This window comes from Euprymna scolopes, chromosome 12, assembly GCF_053919585.1.
Source record: "Euprymna scolopes isolate OS-2025 chromosome 12, ASM5391958v1, whole genome shotgun sequence".
Lineage (NCBI taxonomy): Eukaryota > Metazoa > Mollusca > Cephalopoda > Sepiida > Sepiolidae > Euprymna > Euprymna scolopes.
The window spans coordinates 124,157,644-124,177,566 of NC_136493.1; the positions used below are offsets into that span (position 1 = coordinate 124,157,644).

The window sequence follows — 19,923 nt, forward strand, 5'->3', positions numbered from 1 at the left end:
GAAAACATCTGCGCATTCAACATGTTTTTATGGTATCGTGAAAAATACTAACTTTATAGTTAAATATATAGAGATTTAGAAAGAATCGGAATCGGGAATTTAATACGGAATCGGTAATTGTATTGGAATCGGAAAAAAATTAATGTTGCAAAACAAGTGTTTTAAACATAGTTTTAGCTTGATATTCGTGAAAAATGTGATGCTTAGATGGATCCCCTCCTTCCAAAAAGTGGTCCAATTAACCACTGCAGAATTAAGCTTCTTTTTTTTTCTAATTTTCACATATAATGCATCCGAGGCATTGCTCTTTAAGATGGTACCGGTTTTGACTTGGTCGGATGCAGCTGACAACAGTTTTTAGCAGACATACAAACATACACACACACACACACAGACGACTTTCTTTTATATAATAGACTAGCGGGGGTGCCCGGTGTTGCCTGTCTGTTTGTTGGTGTAAAAGAAAATAAAAAGTTTTGGTAGGTAGGTAGGTAGGCTCGAACCCGAAGCCTTCACGCGAAGGTGGAAAAGAAAGGGGGGGGGAACTTGCATTTTACCTCTCGGTGATGACGGGAGAGAAATGAAAACCGTTTTAATTTAACGATTAAAAAGTTAAGTGAAAGGTGCGTGAACTTAATGCGGTCAAACATCACGCCATAGGGAAAACTTAACTTTGGCTGCAAGCCAGTGTCTGCGTTTCCCCCAAGATGTTGGGGAAAACCACCTCCCCATAAATAGGGGAGTGTCCACATGAATAGCAATTGTCTGATATAATTTTGTGAGGTAACATAGGTGGTCCCTCTCATAGTTCAGTTAGTTCTCTTGTGCCGATGTGTCCCCTATCCTCTCGCCTGATTCCGTACTCTCTGGCCTTTGTTGCAAGAAATAGCAAAAATGGTAATTGCTTAGTTGCTGCTTTTAGAAAAGCTAATATATTTTTTAAGCACTGCTAATTGCTACATACACATGCACATATCCCTGCATATGCACACAAACACATGCACACTATATATATATATATATATACATATATATATATATATATATATATATATATATATATATATACACACATATGCACATAGACACCAAAACGTCTTTTGGAATGTATATATGTGTAAATATATACATCAATGAAAATGTATATGTTTGTAAAGATATATAAGGGTATATGTGCATTAGGTCCTACGACCAGCAGTAATTATCACCTCCTGAACTGATTATTGCATAAATATGAAACACTGTCTGTAGGTATGAAAAATTATTGTTCATTGAAAAGATATAGTTATATGTAAGTGAATGTATATACCATCATCTGTGAGAATGTATGCGAATGTACATATATATTATTTGTTTCTTGGTCTCTCTCTCGCTAAAAATTGCTCATAAGTTTTTTAATAAACAAATGTATGCAAATTACAATAGTAATATAATATATTAAAAAACTTCTATTTATCACGTTATATTTTCTTTGTGATAAAAAAATGTAATATATAAAAGGTCAAATGTGTGTGTGTTTGTATGTCTCCCAAAAACTTTTGACACATCCGGCGGACCCTCACAAGATCGTATCGTTTTCAAGCACGATCCTTCAGGCGACAAATGTTGAAAAATTGGCCAAAAACATTCATTCCTTCACACTCAACTTGGCCGTTTTGTGCAAGGAGGGGTCTTTTTTTTTTGTCAACATTTTCATAAGTCACAGTCACCGTTGGATTGACTACACTTAATTTCAACACTCTCGACTTCTCTTATGCCATGGACGCATTGACCAAGACGTTACGTTTTTCTTTTTTCCTCCGTGTTACGGGTTCGAGTTTGCCTGCCTGCCTACTACCACTTGTTTTTATTTATTTATTTATTTTTTCAACAACACCTCTCTCCACCCAAACTGCCTACCGTTATTTTATTTCCTGCCACTGCAACTACCACTTTTTACCCCCCCATCCCCTCCCCGGCCCCGGAGTTCCTTACTACACCTCCACACACTTGTCAATACCAAATACCCTGCTAGTTTTTTATTAAAAAGAAAATTTTCATCTGTAAAAAAAAAAAATGATAAATTCTTGAATCCAAGATCCAATAAATGCAAAAATGTTTCAAATAATTAACTATACATCATGGTGAAAACATTATTTTCATCAAGTTAAAGATGGAATTATGGAAAAAGCTGGAAGTTCCATTCTTTATTGTTCAAAAAATTATAAGAAAACATGAAAAATATGTCACCATCAACCACTTAGGAAGGCCAAAAAAAAAGCTGACAATCATATAAAATGTCTAAAGGAAATCTCTGCCAATAATTTTTTCATCATGTAGAAAATTAACAAAAAAACTTATTGAAACTATTTAAATAATATTGGTTTATACTAGACACCCTTTCTAGAGGCCGTTATTAAAGCGACAACATATTAATAATTGATTTGAGGCAAGCAGTAGAGAAATAAAAATGATATTCAGTGATCAATCTAAATTATGGAAACAAAAAATATGGCGAAAGTTTGAGCTAAATCAAAAGAATGTATATAGAAATGTAAAATTTGGAGGAGGGTTTGTTATGGTTTGGTGGTGGTTTTGATATTAGGTTGTGTAAGAATCAGTTTTCATAGATGTTAAAATAGGCGCAGCCTATTATTACAACATACTAAGTTTTTAAGTTTTTCCTTGTTTAATTCTGTAAGAAAATTTGTCTCTTTGTGAGTACATTTTAGTCCAGGACAAAACCCGTTAGCAATCTTAAAAATGAATTATTTTTTAGAGAAAATTACTTGACCATCGAAAGCCGCCTGGCACAATCACCAGATTGCAATTCTATAGAGAATTTTTGGGTAGTAATAAAATCAAAAATTGGCAATAAAATGTTCAAAAATAAAGTTGATCCCAAATCAGCCATAAATGAAGAATTTTCTACTTAATGAAGATTTATCAGTAAAGATTTATTTATTTAAAAAAAATTACATTAGTACGTGTCAGCTTTTTTGGACTTCCATTTCCACCTGTTATGTTTTCTTGCAATTTTTTGAACTATAGGGAATGAAAATTCTATAAACGTTGAAATACTTCTTAGTGGTTTCTAGCCTTTTTCATGCATATAATTTCACCTATTACTTGATCAAAATAATGCTTTTCCCATGATGTATTCTTATTTGAAAATATCTTGTATTTATTGGATTTTGAATTAAAAAATTGAATTAACCATTTTTTTTTTTATAGATGAGATATTTTTTTTTAAAAATAAAATTCTTAAAAACCTTTTTATCACAAAAAATATATATAGCACATGGGAAATAGAAGTTTCTTTAATGAAATATTGTAACAGATTTGCATAAATTTATGTTTATTAAGAAAAATATGTGACCATTTTTTTTTATACACCATATATATATATATATAAGGCTGATGCGGTGCGCATATTTTTGTATGTCCAAAAAAGGCTTTTTTCGCTGACGGTCCCGGGGTCATTACTATCGCTTAGAAGTGTTTATATACCCCCTAGATAATAATATCTAGGATTTGGGAACGTGCGTCGCGTCTAGATTTATTTACAGTGACTTTTACAAAATTATTGCTATTTTGGCTTCTCACGCGTTGATTCGGGTTTTTCCTATAAAAACGAAACTAATTCAAGCCTAACACAATGTTCTCGGCAATCCCTTTTTATGGGGAGCTGGTTTCTCCCCAACATCTTGAGGAAGCAAAACCAGCCAAAGTTGAGTAAACAAACCAAAAAGTTGAATAAAAAAAAAACCTGCCCCGCAGTAAATGTTAACTCCGCTACTTCTATTTGACCTCATTAATGTTTTTTTGTTTTTTTTTGGTTTTAACGTTCGTTTTTCTGTTTTCTTTTTCGTTTTTTCGATTTTTACATTTAACATCGTTCGTTTGCCGTATGTTAGTTTATTTTGTGTTTTTTTTTCAATGTTTTGATTATCCCCCTTCCCCCCCTCCCTCTTTTATTTTCAAACTTCACCTCAAGGTTTCGGATTCGATCCCCCCCCCTCGGTTTCTTTCTTATTTAAGAGCACACACACCTCCATACACCCGGGCAACGTCGGGTACTCCGGCTAGTATATATATGAAAGTGTGTGTGTGTGCGCATTTTTTCTGTATGTTCGCCAAAGGCTTTTTTCCAGCTGCTTCTCAGCTTGCTCGCTCATTCTTATAACTTTTTATGTGCTACAGAGATCATGCTACTTACGAGACGGCATTGTAAAAATCTTTTATTTCAACCACTTTTATCTTACAAAATTTGTGAATTCGGTTTTTTCTGCTCCTGCTATTGCGTGACATTTGACCTAGAAAACCACCTTCGTTTTTAAATGCTTATTTTCGACTCTTTCTAACGTCCCTGGCTTCAAGGCTTCATGGTATGTCATCAGACTATTAACCTCAAGGCTTCGAGTTCAAGCCCACCTCTTTTCCCAAATTTTTTTCGCTGTTTTTTTTTTTGTTTGTTTTTGTTTGTTAGTTTCCCTCTTACATCCTCCCTCCAACACACATACACACACCTCTACAGTTTTAATGTTGAAACAGGGTTATTTATGCCATTTTTTTCTTTTTATTTTTCAGATTTTTTTTAAGAACTTTTAACATCGTTTCTTTTTTGTTTTTTTTTTCATCATGTTTGCGTTTTCTTTTTTAGTTTTTGTTTTCCCGAATTTAAACAATTTTAATATCGTTCGTTTACTGCCCCCCCCCACTTCTAAACACCCGAGCAATGCCGGGTACCTCCGCTCTGACATTCTCTCTCTTTCTCTCTCTCTATATATATATATATATAGAGAGAGAGAGAATGTCAGAATATAGATACTAATATTTTGATATTTTCTGTAACACATATCTAAATAAATGTTACACTCTTTCAAATTACTTTATTCTCTATTCAATGTAGACAACATAATATCTTGAAAATATAACTAGAAGAATCTGTTAACCGGCATTTCACAGTGAAAACCTGCTCCTCCCCCTTGCAAAAAAGTAAACTACGGTTGTTGTTGATGACCAGTGGCGGCCATAGTTGAAATGAAATTATCTGGCTTGGCTTTCACTGCTGGTTTGGGGTGATAACTTGCAGGTACCATTTGAATTTAAAAGAGGCAATTAAGGAAATGCCTAATATGAATTAATAAAAGTACGAAAAACGGTCTGTAAGAATAATGATGGAAAGTAAAAACAGAAGTTTTAGAAGTTCGGGATTCTCATTGTATATGAACTGTTTACAGTGATCAAAATCAGTAGTAACAGCCTCATCTGTTTCTCTTTCTGTTGTTAAAGTCTTCCTCTTCTTTTCAACTCTTCCACCAATTGTATTGAATTAAATTCCAGTTTTATGTTGCCTTTTTTTAACATGTAAAACAAAATAATCACGACTTTTTTCACTTCACTTCATTGAGTATTGTCATGTTAAGAACGGTTTTCGGAATAGACACCACCGGCCTCCCCATCTTAAGAACGGCATTCGGAATAGACACTCCCAACATCCCCATGTAAAGAACGACTTTCGGAGTAGAACCCCCCCCCCAAAAAAAAAAAAATTTAACTGTAATAATCCGTTGTCAGCATACCCACCTGCAAATGCTTACAAAAAATATTTTTTATTAAATTGGGGTGGTGGCAGTATTGGTAAGAGAATAGTATATTTGTTTATTCTGCATGCATGGAAACCTGGCAGCTAGTGAATTACAGTGCATAATACAGGTCTTTATATCTCTATAAGTACTTGTTTCCGCAAAATTTGAATGAGATTTTCTTAATCAGCATAGTCGAAAACACATGTGGCGCATCTTTCAAAGATTTTATGTTGAGAATTGGATGATTTGAAATGGGGATGGGGTCAAATGAGGTTATATCCGCGATCACCAATCTCTATACCATTGCACATAGTTAATCTGTTTTCATTTTTATCATTTACTGTAAAATCTATAAATATAAAAGCGAAAATGTGTTTATGTATGTATATATGTTCACTTTTTGTGTATGTCTGTAAAAGGCTTTTTTCCGGGAAGCAGTTGGTCGGCTCACAACTTCTTAAAACTTTTTATATCACATGTAAATCATAATATCTATTTATATCTATTTATATTATCTGCTATAGTTAACAACGGAGGTCGCCTCTCTATTTAATTTGCTCAACTTTGAAAAGATAAATATTCAACAATTTTTGCTCGCCGCATGTGGATTAGGTTTTTTCGTATAATAAAAGCGACACTAATTCTGGTGATATTTTTCTGGTCGCGACCACTGGAAATGTCTGAAAGCAATCAGCTTTGATCAATGTGGAAATATTTTCCTTATATCAGACAATTGCTATTCAATTTGAACAATCCCCTTTTTATGGGGAGCTACCCCCCCCCCCCAACATCTTGGGAAAATAAAAAGAAAAAAAGCGTTCCCGCAGTAAATGAAATACTACCCCTCAGTCAAAGTTGACCTCATTTAGTCATTAAAAGGTGCACCTGCGAATTCTAAGTAATTAAATAAATTCAAACATGTTTCCGTTAGTATTTCGCGGTGGCCCAGTGGTTAACATCGCACATTTTTTTTCACACTTTAATTTCCAACTTTGCCTCAAGTGTTCGGGTTCGATCCTCATACTTACCTCCCAAAACTTTTATTTTTATTTTACCCCCCCCCCTTCAAAAATTAGTTGTATATATTAGATTTGTTATTGTTGTAGCATGTTATTAGCAATATAATTAGTAATGTTGGGATGATTGATAGGAATGGGGAATCAGTAAAGTCAAAACTTTTTTCAGATATTGATACCAGTATCGGAAAAAGTGTGGCAATTTTTTGCTGCCAAAGACAATTCTTTTGTTGGTCCCCCAATTTATTCGAGAGGGATCCATGTTTTCAGTGGCATCCATCCATGCGTCCGTGAGTCTAGACGATTGCCAGATAACCGTCCATTAGTTTTTCCTGAAATTTTGCCACAAATTGTATTTCATTAAATAGATGTACAAAGTAAAAAAGATTTTTTTGTTCAATTGCTGTTGCATCCCCAGAGGCTCAAGAGGTCAAAAATGCCCCAAAATTGCAAAAAAAAAATGACACTTTTTATCCCTTAACTTTTCCCATCCATTAGATCTTTCTGAAACTTGGCGAAAATGTGAAGGCAATGTTTGCCCTTCACACTTCTCACATTCATCATTTCTTCACTATTTTTCATGGCGTTATCTCACATGCAGCACCAGAGAGGAGACTACATACGCACGGCTTGTTTGTATAAAACTCAATTTGCCATTGCTTTTCCATCATCATCATGACGGGCTCCTTGCCCGGACCAATGTGACTCTTCCTCTCCAGAGTTTCCTGTCTTCCATCAGCTGCCTCAGATCTTCAGGTTCACAGTTGGTGTCGTGTGCTATTTGCTGGATGTACGTGGATCTAGGTTGTCCTTTGCTTGCGCGTCCGTGTTGTGGAGTCTGTAGCAATACATCACTCACCAATTCATGCTTGCTCCTCAGACAATAGCCGGCAAATCGTAGGCGTCTTTCTCTGATGGTGTTAGATAGGGCAGGTAGGTTGCCATAAAGTTGCTGCTTCGTGGGATGATTTTGCCAAGATATATTTAATACTGTTTGTAGCATATGGGTGTATGTGCCGTCTAGTTTTCTTTCCAATCTTTTGGTGAGTGTCCAGGGTGTAGCACCGTAAACAAGGACATACTCTACCACTGCCCTCAAGAACTGCTTTTTCAGTTTGTTAGTTAGTCCCGAAGTCCATACTAAACGCAGCTCATCCAATGCGGGCCATGCTTTTGAGATGCGAATTTCGATATCTCTCTCTCTGGAAGCTATGTTGCTGCCCAGATACGTAAGCTCAGCGACTTCTTTCAGTGTTGATCCAATCAGAGCCCTGATCTCTCCTTTCACATTGAAAGTCATAAACTTTGTCTTATCCTTGCATATTAATTTGAAAAACAGCATTTTATTAATTGTTATTGTTTTGATTTTAATGTAACGAATAGTTTTGTTTCACAGTATTTTATATTTTGGACAAATATTTAACATTTGAATTATGATTTTTCACAAATTGCGATCTATTTGTAAATTGAAAGGAGAAAGACAAATTGATTTTTGTCTTTTCCTTTCTTTACAGTTCAAAATTTATGAATAGATTTGGGTACTAATGCACTTACTGATCCACACTATTTTTTTAATCCTATTTCCAAGTTTAATTAAAGTTTTATATGTTTTTTTTATTCAGTTGTAAGGTTAAAGTACAGAATAGGTACAAAACACCCTCCCCTCTCCATGTTAAGCATGGCTTTTTAAATAATGTTATTATTTCAGCAAGGATCAATAAGTGCACTAGTACCTAGATTTGTATTGAAATGAAGAGAACATTTAATATTGTTATTGAAAGTATTCATAAGGATGTTTTTTAAAAAATTATGTTACAAGCTGTAACTACCTGGTGTTACCCGGGATGCAGTGAAGTTAATTTAATTTTTATTTGCTTACACATTTTTGTATTTAGGGTAGACACCTAGTTTATATTCTCCTATTTAAAATAATAATCCTCCTTCCTGATTTTTATATGATTATTTAAAAATGATTTATATCAAGAGTTGTCTTGGCTGAATTAAGTATTTTTTTAAAGAAGTTGTAGCAAATTATGCTATTTTATTGCCAATAACATGGTACAACAATAACAAATGCAAATTGGCTTGTCAAAAGCAGTTTGATTTTTCAGATAGAATGCTAATTTTGTCTGACTTTGAAAATCTGACAAGATAACTTTATATGTTTTTTTTTTTTTTTTTTTTTACATAGGCATCACCACATTATCAAGGCCAAGAGGCCACTCAAGGATAAGGGTTAAAGAGTGTACAGTAGAAATTGGACAATATAGTAATCATTAGTAATGAAAATTTGGTAATGTTAGATAATTATTAGGTCCCCTTGTGGAAACTCCACTTCAGTTGGACTAAGTAATTTTAAAAATAAATTATTGCTTACAATTTTATTATTAGTGGTGGAATGATACCAGTATTTTTTTGTGGAAGCAAAAGATGGATTTTGTTCTAAATTCTTGATTCTAATTCTTTTAATAATGTTCAATATTGAACTATAGAGTTGCTTTTTTTTTTTTTTTAAATTTTTTTTTTTTATGCAATATGTGCATATCTTTTTGCAAACGTTAGTTGAAGTTAAGGTGTGTATTTTACTTTTACTCATAGTTTAAACTCACCAAATGTTTATCATCTATTATTGTTGTAACATCTTGTAAGCAATATAATAAGTAATGTTTTTTTTGTTTTTGTTTTTTTTACATGGTAGTCACCACTTATTAAGGCCCGGAAGCCACTTGGGGATAAGGGTTATTGCGCGTACAGTAATCAATAGGATAGTATCGTTAGTATTGGAGATTTGATAAAGTGTCTTACTTAAGGGGGCTGTTCATCAGGAATTTGTTTATGTTGGACTTGAAGACATCCAAGTTGTAGTCAGGTGGGAAACAGGCAAACGGAAGAGAGTTCCACAGGCGTACAGTCCTAAGAAAGAAGCTTTGTTCATGGAATCTACGTTTTGATTTAAGCACAGATAAAGAGTGGGGAAAATTATTGACAATGGTTTCAGCTAGACAGGTGTTTATCATGAAAGATTGGCGAGGAAGTACCAGAGATTGGAGCTCAGATGAGCACTTGACATGGAAATAACGATAAAACAAAGACAAGCTCGTAACGTCTCCTTTGTGGGAGAAAGGTTGTAGGAAAGAGAAAAGGGCATCCCCCACTAAGCCTATTTTGTGCTCTGTCAAGGCAGGATAGGCTGTTTTTAACAGCTCCTGCCCAGATGTGGCAGCAGTACTCCATCCATAGACGTACTTGGCTTTTATATAGATAGAGAATTGCATCAGCAGTGAGATATCTTCTGGAGCGGTAGAAGAATCCTACCATTTTTCCAGCGACCTTGGCAGCTAACTTGATATACGTGTTCCATTTCAGATCAGGAGTAAAGGTCAAGCCCAGAAGCTTATCAAAACATGGAGCCTTCTCTATACAAGAGCCATCCATTTCAATTGATGCCAATCTTTTTTTTTTTTTTTCGCAAATACAAAACAATAACCATAAAATAGAGACTAACTCAAAGAATACAAAAATATCTATGGAGCCAGTGACTTTTCTCTTTTCTTTTCCGAACGACAACCAACATGCCTGAAGACGGTCGAAGGCCAATCCGACCGAAATGTTGCACAAATAACACTCAAGATAAGAACAATAGTCCGATTGATACAAGTAATCTAAACATTCAGCCCTCATCTAAAAAAATTCAGAACCTTACATAGCATTAGTACTAACAATTGTTTCAAACAAACAAAATAAAACAAAAGAATTGTCTTTGGCAGCAAAAAAATGGGCACACTTTTTTTTATTCTAGTCTTAATATCTGAAAAAGTTTTGACTTTTCTGATTCCCCATTCCAATCAATCATCCGAACGTTACTTATTATTGTGACAACAGCATATTCTTTTTATTTTGGAGTATATATCCGACATAGACACAGTTAATCAACCGAGAACCACATCAGAAAAAAATAATATTTAAAAATATAATATATTAGTATAATAGTAGATAAAAACGTATAAGATATTAACGGATATATACTCCAGAGTCAAAACAATGAAAAGAATATGCTGTTGTCACTTATTATATTGCTAATAACATGGTACAACAGTAACAGATGATAATTGACTGGTCATGAGCAAAGATTGGTTTGCCAGCTTAAATGATATTTGGGTCTGCCTTTGAAAATCCAACAAGCCAACTTTATTATATGAAGATATATGTTTTATCATTTATTTAAAAGCTTTCTGGAAATGATCTCTTTTAAGTTATACCTGAAAGGGTATATTTTTGTGGGAGAATATGCAGATTTCAATGAATCCCATAAATCGATACAGAATTGTATAGAAATATTGTTTTTGTATGCTTTTTTTAAATTTTTTTTTTATATTGCAAAGGTCAAAGGTTGAATATGAACGTTTTAGTAATAAAACCCCAAGGAAATGTTTCCATATGTGAAATGCCGGCTGCTCTAGCATGCAAACGACTTTGCCATTTGATAAATGCGATCCAACCTTTCATTGTGAGATGACAAGATAAAAAGCTGAAGGTTGTACATTCAATAGCAAAAAAAAAAAAAATTGCATAATCAATTGACACTGCTGATGAAACAAGATGGGGATGTTAAAGAAATATCTGATCTGAAACTAGCTAAATCGCTTGTCTACGTAGGGGTGTAGAGGATGGGGAAATAAATTTTTATAAATCATCATCGTGTGACTGTTTCGATAGTCTTGCTTTTATTGTTGGCATTGGTTTTCCCCGATTCCTTCTAGAATCAGATATTTACAAGCATGGCTGCATAAAGGTTAAATTCGCTTTGTTCTATCTATGCCTATCTGTTATATTTTCATATAGTCTTTTTACATGTTTATACTCGATTTCTGTTTCTAGTAATTGCTATAGAAGTAAACTTCTTTTAATGAAGAAATACGACACAAGGAAACATTTGCTGAGAGTTTTCTTCACTTTGGAGACAATAGATATAGGAAAGAGAGCAAAAGGGACTAATGTTATCGTAGCTAATTATTTATTAATTAACTTCCTTACTTAACTAAAATGAGTGATGCACACGGACAGAGGCTTGAGGTAATATTCCGTTTAGATAATTGCATTTTCTACATTATTGACAGTGTCTCATTCGCATGGCTACTATAGAAAGACTGATTTGAAAACCTCTGTTTTTTCAAGCTCGAAATACGTGATATTTGTTATATCACTCTTTTTTTGGCTATGGTGTTTGACTTGCATCCCCTTGTCTAAAATTCTGTGAGAACGATTCGGTTTTGCAGATCTGGGTTATTATTATACACTCAATGTGAATCTTGTCAAAATCTGCACTAGATAATTTAATCACCATTGACGTGGAATCCCTAATATGTGACACATGCATATTAATAGGGTAACTTTGTGAAGGATGTGTCACATTCATACACATTATTTTGTTCATTTACTATTCAGAAGCTGTATTTTGCTCATCACATGGTGTTGGGATGCATCGAGACCAGTCATATGTATGCCATGAAAACAATCTCCGACTTACTTTACATATTCCTTGTTGAACTTGAATTGGCTTGGAATTATCAGTAAAACTCTTTCCCTGAGGATAGCATATTCTCATTCTGTTGGTCTTGACTAGGTAGTAATCAAGTAATTTTTAGTTGTATTCTGAGTGTCACTTGAACTGATGATTGAACCTTTAACCTCCAAAAGAGTGTAACTTAGAACTGAATTTTACTAAATATTTTATCCACTAAGTGAAAATGTAAAGGCGAGCCCACTGCGCGAGTGAAAGTGCTGAGGCGAGCCCACTGCGCGAGTGAAAGTGTTGAGGCGAACCCACTGCGCGAGTGAAAGTGCTGAGGCGAGCCCACTGCGCGAGTGAAAATCTTAATCACAGTTGACTACATGGGTGAAAAGTTTAAAGAGTTGTCTGCAGTGATTCTTGCAAGCAGAATTAATATTTAGACGCTGCCGAAATGGTGAATCCCAGATCATGCGTTGAGAATGAAACATCTTCATGCACATGATGGAATGCCAATTATGTTTAAGATAGACCTTAGAGATTTTATTAGTCAAATTATGAACAAACTTTGTTTTGGTTTTCATTACTTCAGCAGTTGTCATGGCAACAATCTAGGTAACTATTGATTAAAGATGTTTCAACACACACAAAAAAAAAAACAAAAAAAAATATTAAAAAAAAACATATTGTTTTCTGCAAATGAAGTGAATGGATTGAATGTAAGAAGTTAAATCGATTCTTCAACAATGCAATGGCTTCTGTAAGTCTGCAGAATAAAATCCCTTCAAGCAGCTGAAATTCTCTTCCTTTTTCACCTAATCTAATTATTTTATTGAACGTGGTGCCATTCGTTATTTTATTTTTTTTTTCATAATGAGATCGAAATGAAAAATATTTTTTAAGTTTTAATATTTAATATTAATTTTTAGTTTAAAGGGGAAGGGGGACTGTAAACAAATTTCATGTATAATATTTGTAACTTTTTAAAAAGTTTAAGAAAAAATTTATATATATATATGTATATATATATATATATATAATAATAATTATATATATATATATATAATAATAATTATATATATATATATATAATAATAATTATGTATATATATATATAATAATAATTATGTATATATATATATAATAATAATTATGTATATATATATATAATAATAATTATGTATATATATATATAATAATAATTATGTATATATATATATAATAATTATGTATATATATATATAATAATAATTATGTATATATATATATAATAATAATTATGTATATATATATATAATAATAATTATGTATATATATATATAATAATAATTATGTATATATATATATAATAATAATTATGTATATATATATATAATAATAATTATGTATATATATATATATAATAATAATTATGTATATATATATATATAATAATAATTATGTATATATATATATATAATAATAATTATGTATATATATATATATAATAATAATTATGTATATATATATATATAATAATAATTATATATATATATATATAATAATTATATATATAATGATAATAATTATATATATATATATATAATAATTATATATATAATGATAATAATTATATATATATATATATATATATATATATAATAATTATATATATATATAATAATAATTATATATATATATATATATATATAAATAATAATTATTATTATTATAGTAAATAATGTCAGCCGAATGGATTGGGTCTTTGCTAATGAAGCCAGACATGACTTCTTTTGCCGGTGACTGTTGTTAATCATGACACCCTTCACTGATGATACTCGAAAGGATGAAACACTAATGTAAACACTAATAATTATTATAGTAAATAATTATATAATATATTATTAGTAGGGAACCCTGATGATGCCCGGGATTGAATGATGATCAACTAATGTTACATCCTCCCATATTTTCATTGTCATTGGTGAAATCACCCATTTTTTAATCAAATCTATTCAGTGCCTGATCTAGTTGCAGTGTAATAGGAGAAAGCTTCACATGCCTTGTCACAGCGATGTAGTCCACAATATATTGTAGTCTATATTGCACTGTAGAGCAGCTATTGTTGATTTTTATGAAATTATTTTTATATAATGGCTTGGATTAATGTTACAGATGCAAAAATCAAATATTGTTTAGTTATGCTCCAAATAGAAACATTTAGTTCGAACATGTCCATGTCTTATAAAATAAGCTACTGTTGATTTGAACTTTTGTAAAAATCCGACTTCCTTCTTTAATCGGATTCTTTTGAGTATCAATTTTTGATACTTATGAGGAGCATTCCAGTACAAAGCCTACGTAAGAACATTCCCATACACATCAAGTACCTCTGTCTGAAATTTCAAAATAATTGAAGGTAATTGATGTGTCTGGGAGTGTTCTTATGTAGGTTTTGTAGCAGAATCTGTATGATAAGAATCGAAAATTGATAATCAAAAAAAATCTGATTAAAGAAGGAAATCTGATTTTGATCAAAGTTAACACTTTTATACAACCTAACATCACAAATGCATTTGACAAGCTTTATCACTGCATAAGCAGAAAGGTCCAGCCTATTAAATCAACAGTTAAAGTTACAGATGCAAAAATCAAATATCATTGTTTAGTTATGCTCTAAACAGAAACATTTAGTTCGAACATGTCCATGTCTTATAAAATAAGCTACTGTTAATTTTAACTTTTGATTCTTTTAGAAGACAGGAGCATGTTCAGAATCAATGTTCCTGTTTAGCGTACAATTGAACCATGATACTTGACTTTTGCATTTGAAACTTTAAGTGAAGCCATTATTTACAGATAATTTTTATAAAATAAAAAGTAGATTCTCTACAGTGCAATATTAACTATAATGTATTGTGGACTAAGCCACTGCAGGGAAGCATATGAAACTTTTTTATGGTATACTGTGAGCGGAGGGAGTCTCTAACTAAAGCGGGCAATCAATGGATTTGATACAAAAATGGGTGATTTCACTAATTTCGATTTCGATGGCATTAAAAGTATGGGTTGGGGGGTGGGTGAAACATTTGTTTATCCTCATTCAATCGCGGACAACATTGCGTCTCACTGCTAGTTTTCAATAGAGATAAATGTGCAGAGAGTGATGTAGAAAAACAGGGAAGGGAGAAAGTTAAAAATTTTTATCTCAGGATGTGACACACACTTTTTGACCTAGTTTGATTTTTATCATTCCGGGTAACACCAGTTAACCTTGCTAATTTTAAATAAGTTTTTCTATAAAATTTAGATTCTGTCGGCTCCCTTTGAATTTAACCCCTGCTAAAAAAAGCTGTCTATGGAGCTGTTTTTCATAAACTAATATTGCTAAAACTTCCTAAGGAAGAAAAATAGATTTTGGTTATGTTTTCTTATAATACAGCATTGGGGGACTGTATAGAAAACGATTTTTTTTTTTCTCATTTTAAATTGACTAGTTTTAATTTAGTTATATTAAAACAATTACTGATATTTTAAAAAAATACTTTTATTACTAAAATTTTAAAATATATTATAAAAAAATATATATAGGAAACATTTTTGAGAAAAAAACAAAGTTATCTCCAACATAATACATACAAATCAATCAATCAATTAGCCAGTACACGAGTTTAAGCCTTGCTTTCGTTCCATTCACACATACACAGTGCCATTTCTGGGTTGGCCGGCATGACGTTCACCTCATCATGCATTGTCTACAGAAATAAATTAATCAGTGGATATTTTGATGTTCTTTTATTTTTTACTAGCCTGGGTGGCCGGCGTTGCCCGGGTGTTTGGAGGTGTGTGTTGAGCAAAAAAAAAAAAAAAGTTGTAGTAGGCATACTGCGAAGGAGGAAACGAATGTGGAACCCCCCCCCCCCAAAAAAAAAACGCGCCCATTGCCAAACCGGAAGTGACATAGGTTTAAATTAAGGCTAGTCAATCGAAAAGAGAGGATAACTTTTGAAAATATCAGCAAAAAACTGACCCCTCGCTGTTGATAAGTGCCCAGTTGAGGGTGAAGGAATTAATGTTTTTAGCGAATTCTTCGATATGTGTTGTCCGAAGGGTTGAGCTTCAAAATGATACCAATCTCATGAAAATCCGTCGCCTCTGTCGAAAGTTTTAGGCAGACATGCAAACATACATACATACATTTAAACAGATAGGTGAGATTTATTTATTTTGATGAAATAATTTCTTTTTAATTGCTTGTTTTCAGAGTTTACTTCAAAATGACATTAACAGCAGAAAGGCTTCTTGAAATAAATTGTTCAGTGGTCAGAATATGAATACAAGATTGGATATAATTGCCTTTCAAATTCTTAACAGTGTAATGGAACAAGGTTCCCATTAATAATAAAAACTTTACAAAAACACTTAAGAAACTGTTTTTTTTTCACATTATTTATAAACTTTGATATTATTGTATATTTTATAAAATAAAATACACTGAGAATGGGTATATTGACCTTGATTGCTATAAAATATGAATGTTGGCACACAGTTAGCAAAAGGTTGCCGACCCCTGTAATAATCAATTGCTTCTATAATAAAACATATCATGTTTAAGCGTATTGTACAACCAAGCAATGCTGGGCTGGCAGCCAGTGCTTTAATAAAAAGTATGAATTGATAAGAGGTTAACACACACCATATTGGACTAATAGATGCGAAACTGCATAGCTTTTTCTACAATTATATCTTAATTCGTTTCAGTTTGTGCCCATATATTCCATCTTCACATTGTATTGCCTACTATAAACTTGAATTTCTTCTTATAAATTTCTTTATTATTTTTATATTTTTTTGGTTTCTATTTATTTTTACCTTTTCTTTTTTCTTTTCTTTTGAAGGCTGATTGGAACTCTTCGGAAAGTGACCTGAGTGAGGGTGAGCTTGAGAAACGGCGCCGTCATCTTCTCCAGCAGCTGGAAGCAGACACATAGCTGAAACACAGAAGGAGACAACACAGGAAGCAATGGCACACATAGATGTTTAATGCTTCATTTTTTGCAAGTCGAATAGGAAAAAACAACAACCTAAGCCAGTCCCCTTTTTGTTTTTATTCCCTAAATACACACAGGGTACACAGCAAATGAAATCCATGTATTTTATATGCACTCTTTGTGTATGTGTGTGTATTGTCGGAAAGGTGGATCGTGGTTTTTTTCTGCCCTACTTCCATTCTTGTTTCTGAAACTTTTCTAACCGAAGCAAGAGAAGAAAAAGAACTTGCAGACTGGAATTTTTCTTAACAACAAAAACAGTAACTATCCATGTTCTGCTAAAATAAGACAATAAAATAAAACTTTAGGAATCCCAACAATCTGCAGTGAAAAAAAAAATGAAATAAAATTGTCAGGTTCTTTATTTATCTAAAAAAAAAAATATATATATATATATATATATATATATATATATATATAACATCCCCAGCTGTTTTGTTATAACCATATTTTTCCGTAACATAAAATACTGAGATTGGATGAGTTTATTGTAAAAGAATGTTTAGCTATGTCATATACGCAAGTTTAGCCGAACTCTCAACGTTTATCAAAATAAAATGGGTTCACAGTTCTTATGTCCACAGTCAAAGAATCCTTGTTTTAGGTTTCGGAACAGAACCACAAATTATTTATCAAATAAGTAGTCGGTTCTTATCCAGAATTCAATCTAATTTAAAACAAAAATATAAAAAAAAAAAAATCTATATGATATATGTACATGTCATATTCCAAAATCATGTAAATTGATCAAGTAGTTTTATTTTTAAGTAAGAAAATCAAATTTTATCAGTAATCAAAAAGAGACTGTCTTGCGTCGCCATCATGAAAAAACGAGCAGATAACTCCACAATAATTAAAACTTGCAAGAACAGCCTTGTGTTGCTAACGATTTCATTTAAAATGATTTTCTTGATAAAACTATTTGATCAATTCACTTAATTTTTTAAACATGACATTTTCGTTTTGTGATGAATATATATATACATCATAAGGATTTTTCTGTATTTTGTTTTTATTAGATTAAACTGTGGACTTTGACTAACTAAGTCAACTTGCATGGTTTGTTTATGCTCTGAAACCAAAGTAAGATTTCATGTTTTTATTTGATTTCATATTTCATTTAAAAAAAAAAAAATTTCTTTTTAATTTTTACTCCTAAACTTTCACTTGTATTGAAAAGGATGTTGATTTCATTCATTTTAAAATACAATTATATAATCTAGCTGTCAGCAGTAATTGAAAAAGAAAATCAAGACTCTTTGAACTTAGTCTAGTAATGAAATGCATGTTTTATTAAACTGACCAATTTTTATAAATTGTTGGGACGGAGACTGCTTTCAAGTCAACGGATCAAATTCTACCTCCGTCTATTTTTGTATGATGTTTTTATTCTTATAATCAATGCACAGGAATCTGATTATTAATAATTAGTTCGCATCAAGTTAGAAAAACATTGAATTTTGTTTGCAAAATATTTTTTTAATATTGTTCAAGGAACAAAAAAAGAATTAAGTATAATTTCTATTTCCACAAATGACCCAATAGTTGTTTGTTTCTCAAAAAAAAAATTGAAACTCATCTTTCTTTTTAATTTGTATACATACATACACACACACACACACACACACACACACACACATATATATATATATATATATATATATATATATATATAAGGAACATATGTAAAATAGTTCTTATTTAAGATTTAATTTTCTCTTAATTTTATTTAAAAAAATAATCATCATACCATTTAGAAACATGATTTTTTTTTTATTAAATTTAGAAAAAAATTAAGTTCAATATTATTGTGATTTAATTTAAAAAGCCCAAAATAAATTGAGATTAAATGTGAAAACTTTGATATTTCGTATTAAAAAAGGTTCTTAATCAGAATCGTACATAATTAAAAAACAAAACAAAAAAAAAAAATGGAGAAAAATCTTTATTGCTGTATATACACATTACGGAATGAAAATGTTATATTCCAAAAATCACATAAATTGATGAAATAGTTTTTTTATATAGAAAATCATTTTTTTAAAGATTTTTACTGATTAGCCATTATAAAACTGATTTTAAAATTCTAGTAGTTTAAATTGACTTGTCTCTGCTTCATCATAAAATTTGATTTTCTTAGTTAAAAAAAAAACAACTATTTAATCAAGTTGTGTAATCTTAGGAATATATTTTTATTCCATGTAAATTATGTACATCATAAAATTTTTCTGTATTTTTGTTTTTAATTAAGTTGAATTTTAGAATTACATCAAAAAGAAATAAATAAGCAAATACAGTAATTTCTTTATGATTTTTTTTATCCAAATTTAGAACCTGACAATCCCATTTTTATTTTTTTTTCCAAACTGATGAGACACTATCGATAAAATGAACCCCCCTTCCCATCATCTTCTTCGCTTCGGTCCCCCTCTCCCCACCAATCAATCAGTCTGTTAATTTGCAGAGAATCATTTCTCTCTCTTTTTTCCTGCTGTCATCTTTCTCTCCAGACAAAAATCTTCTTCCATTCCTCTCAGAAAAAAAAAAAAAAAATGAAATATTTTCTTTGTGGAAAGGAAAAGAAAAATAAGAGACACTTCAACATTCATTCATTTATATTTCACATGTTTTTTTATTATCCAATTTTTTTTTTTATTAGGGGAGAAAAAAGTAAAGAAAAAAACTTCAACAAAATTGTTGAATATTTAAAAGAATAAACATTTGAAAAGTTGTCTAAATTGTTTTTTTTTCTTGATTTGTTTTTTCTTGTTTTGTTGTTTGTACGTTCATCTTTATAA

The 19,923-nt window shown here is 31.5% G+C and overlaps 1 protein-coding gene across 6 annotated transcripts in view; it reads left to right on the forward strand.

Moving 5' to 3' along the window:
* LOC145291467 (pre-mRNA-processing factor 40 homolog A-like) overlaps positions 1–17,535 on the forward strand; it is a 180,780-nt gene extending 163,245 nt beyond the window's left edge. For 5 of the 6 annotated variants that reach the window (XM_080137335.1, XM_080137330.1, XM_080137334.1 and 2 more), the window contains one exon: positions 16,973–17,535. In XM_080137335.1, coding sequence (XP_079993461.1) covers positions 16,973–17,065 — 93 coding nt within the window. In that variant the 3' untranslated portion in view covers positions 17,066–17,535. The remainder of the gene's footprint in view (positions 1–16,972) is intronic. The other variant, XR_013869422.1, reaches the window with a different exon arrangement.
* Positions 17,536–19,923: the final 2,388 nt, after the last annotated feature.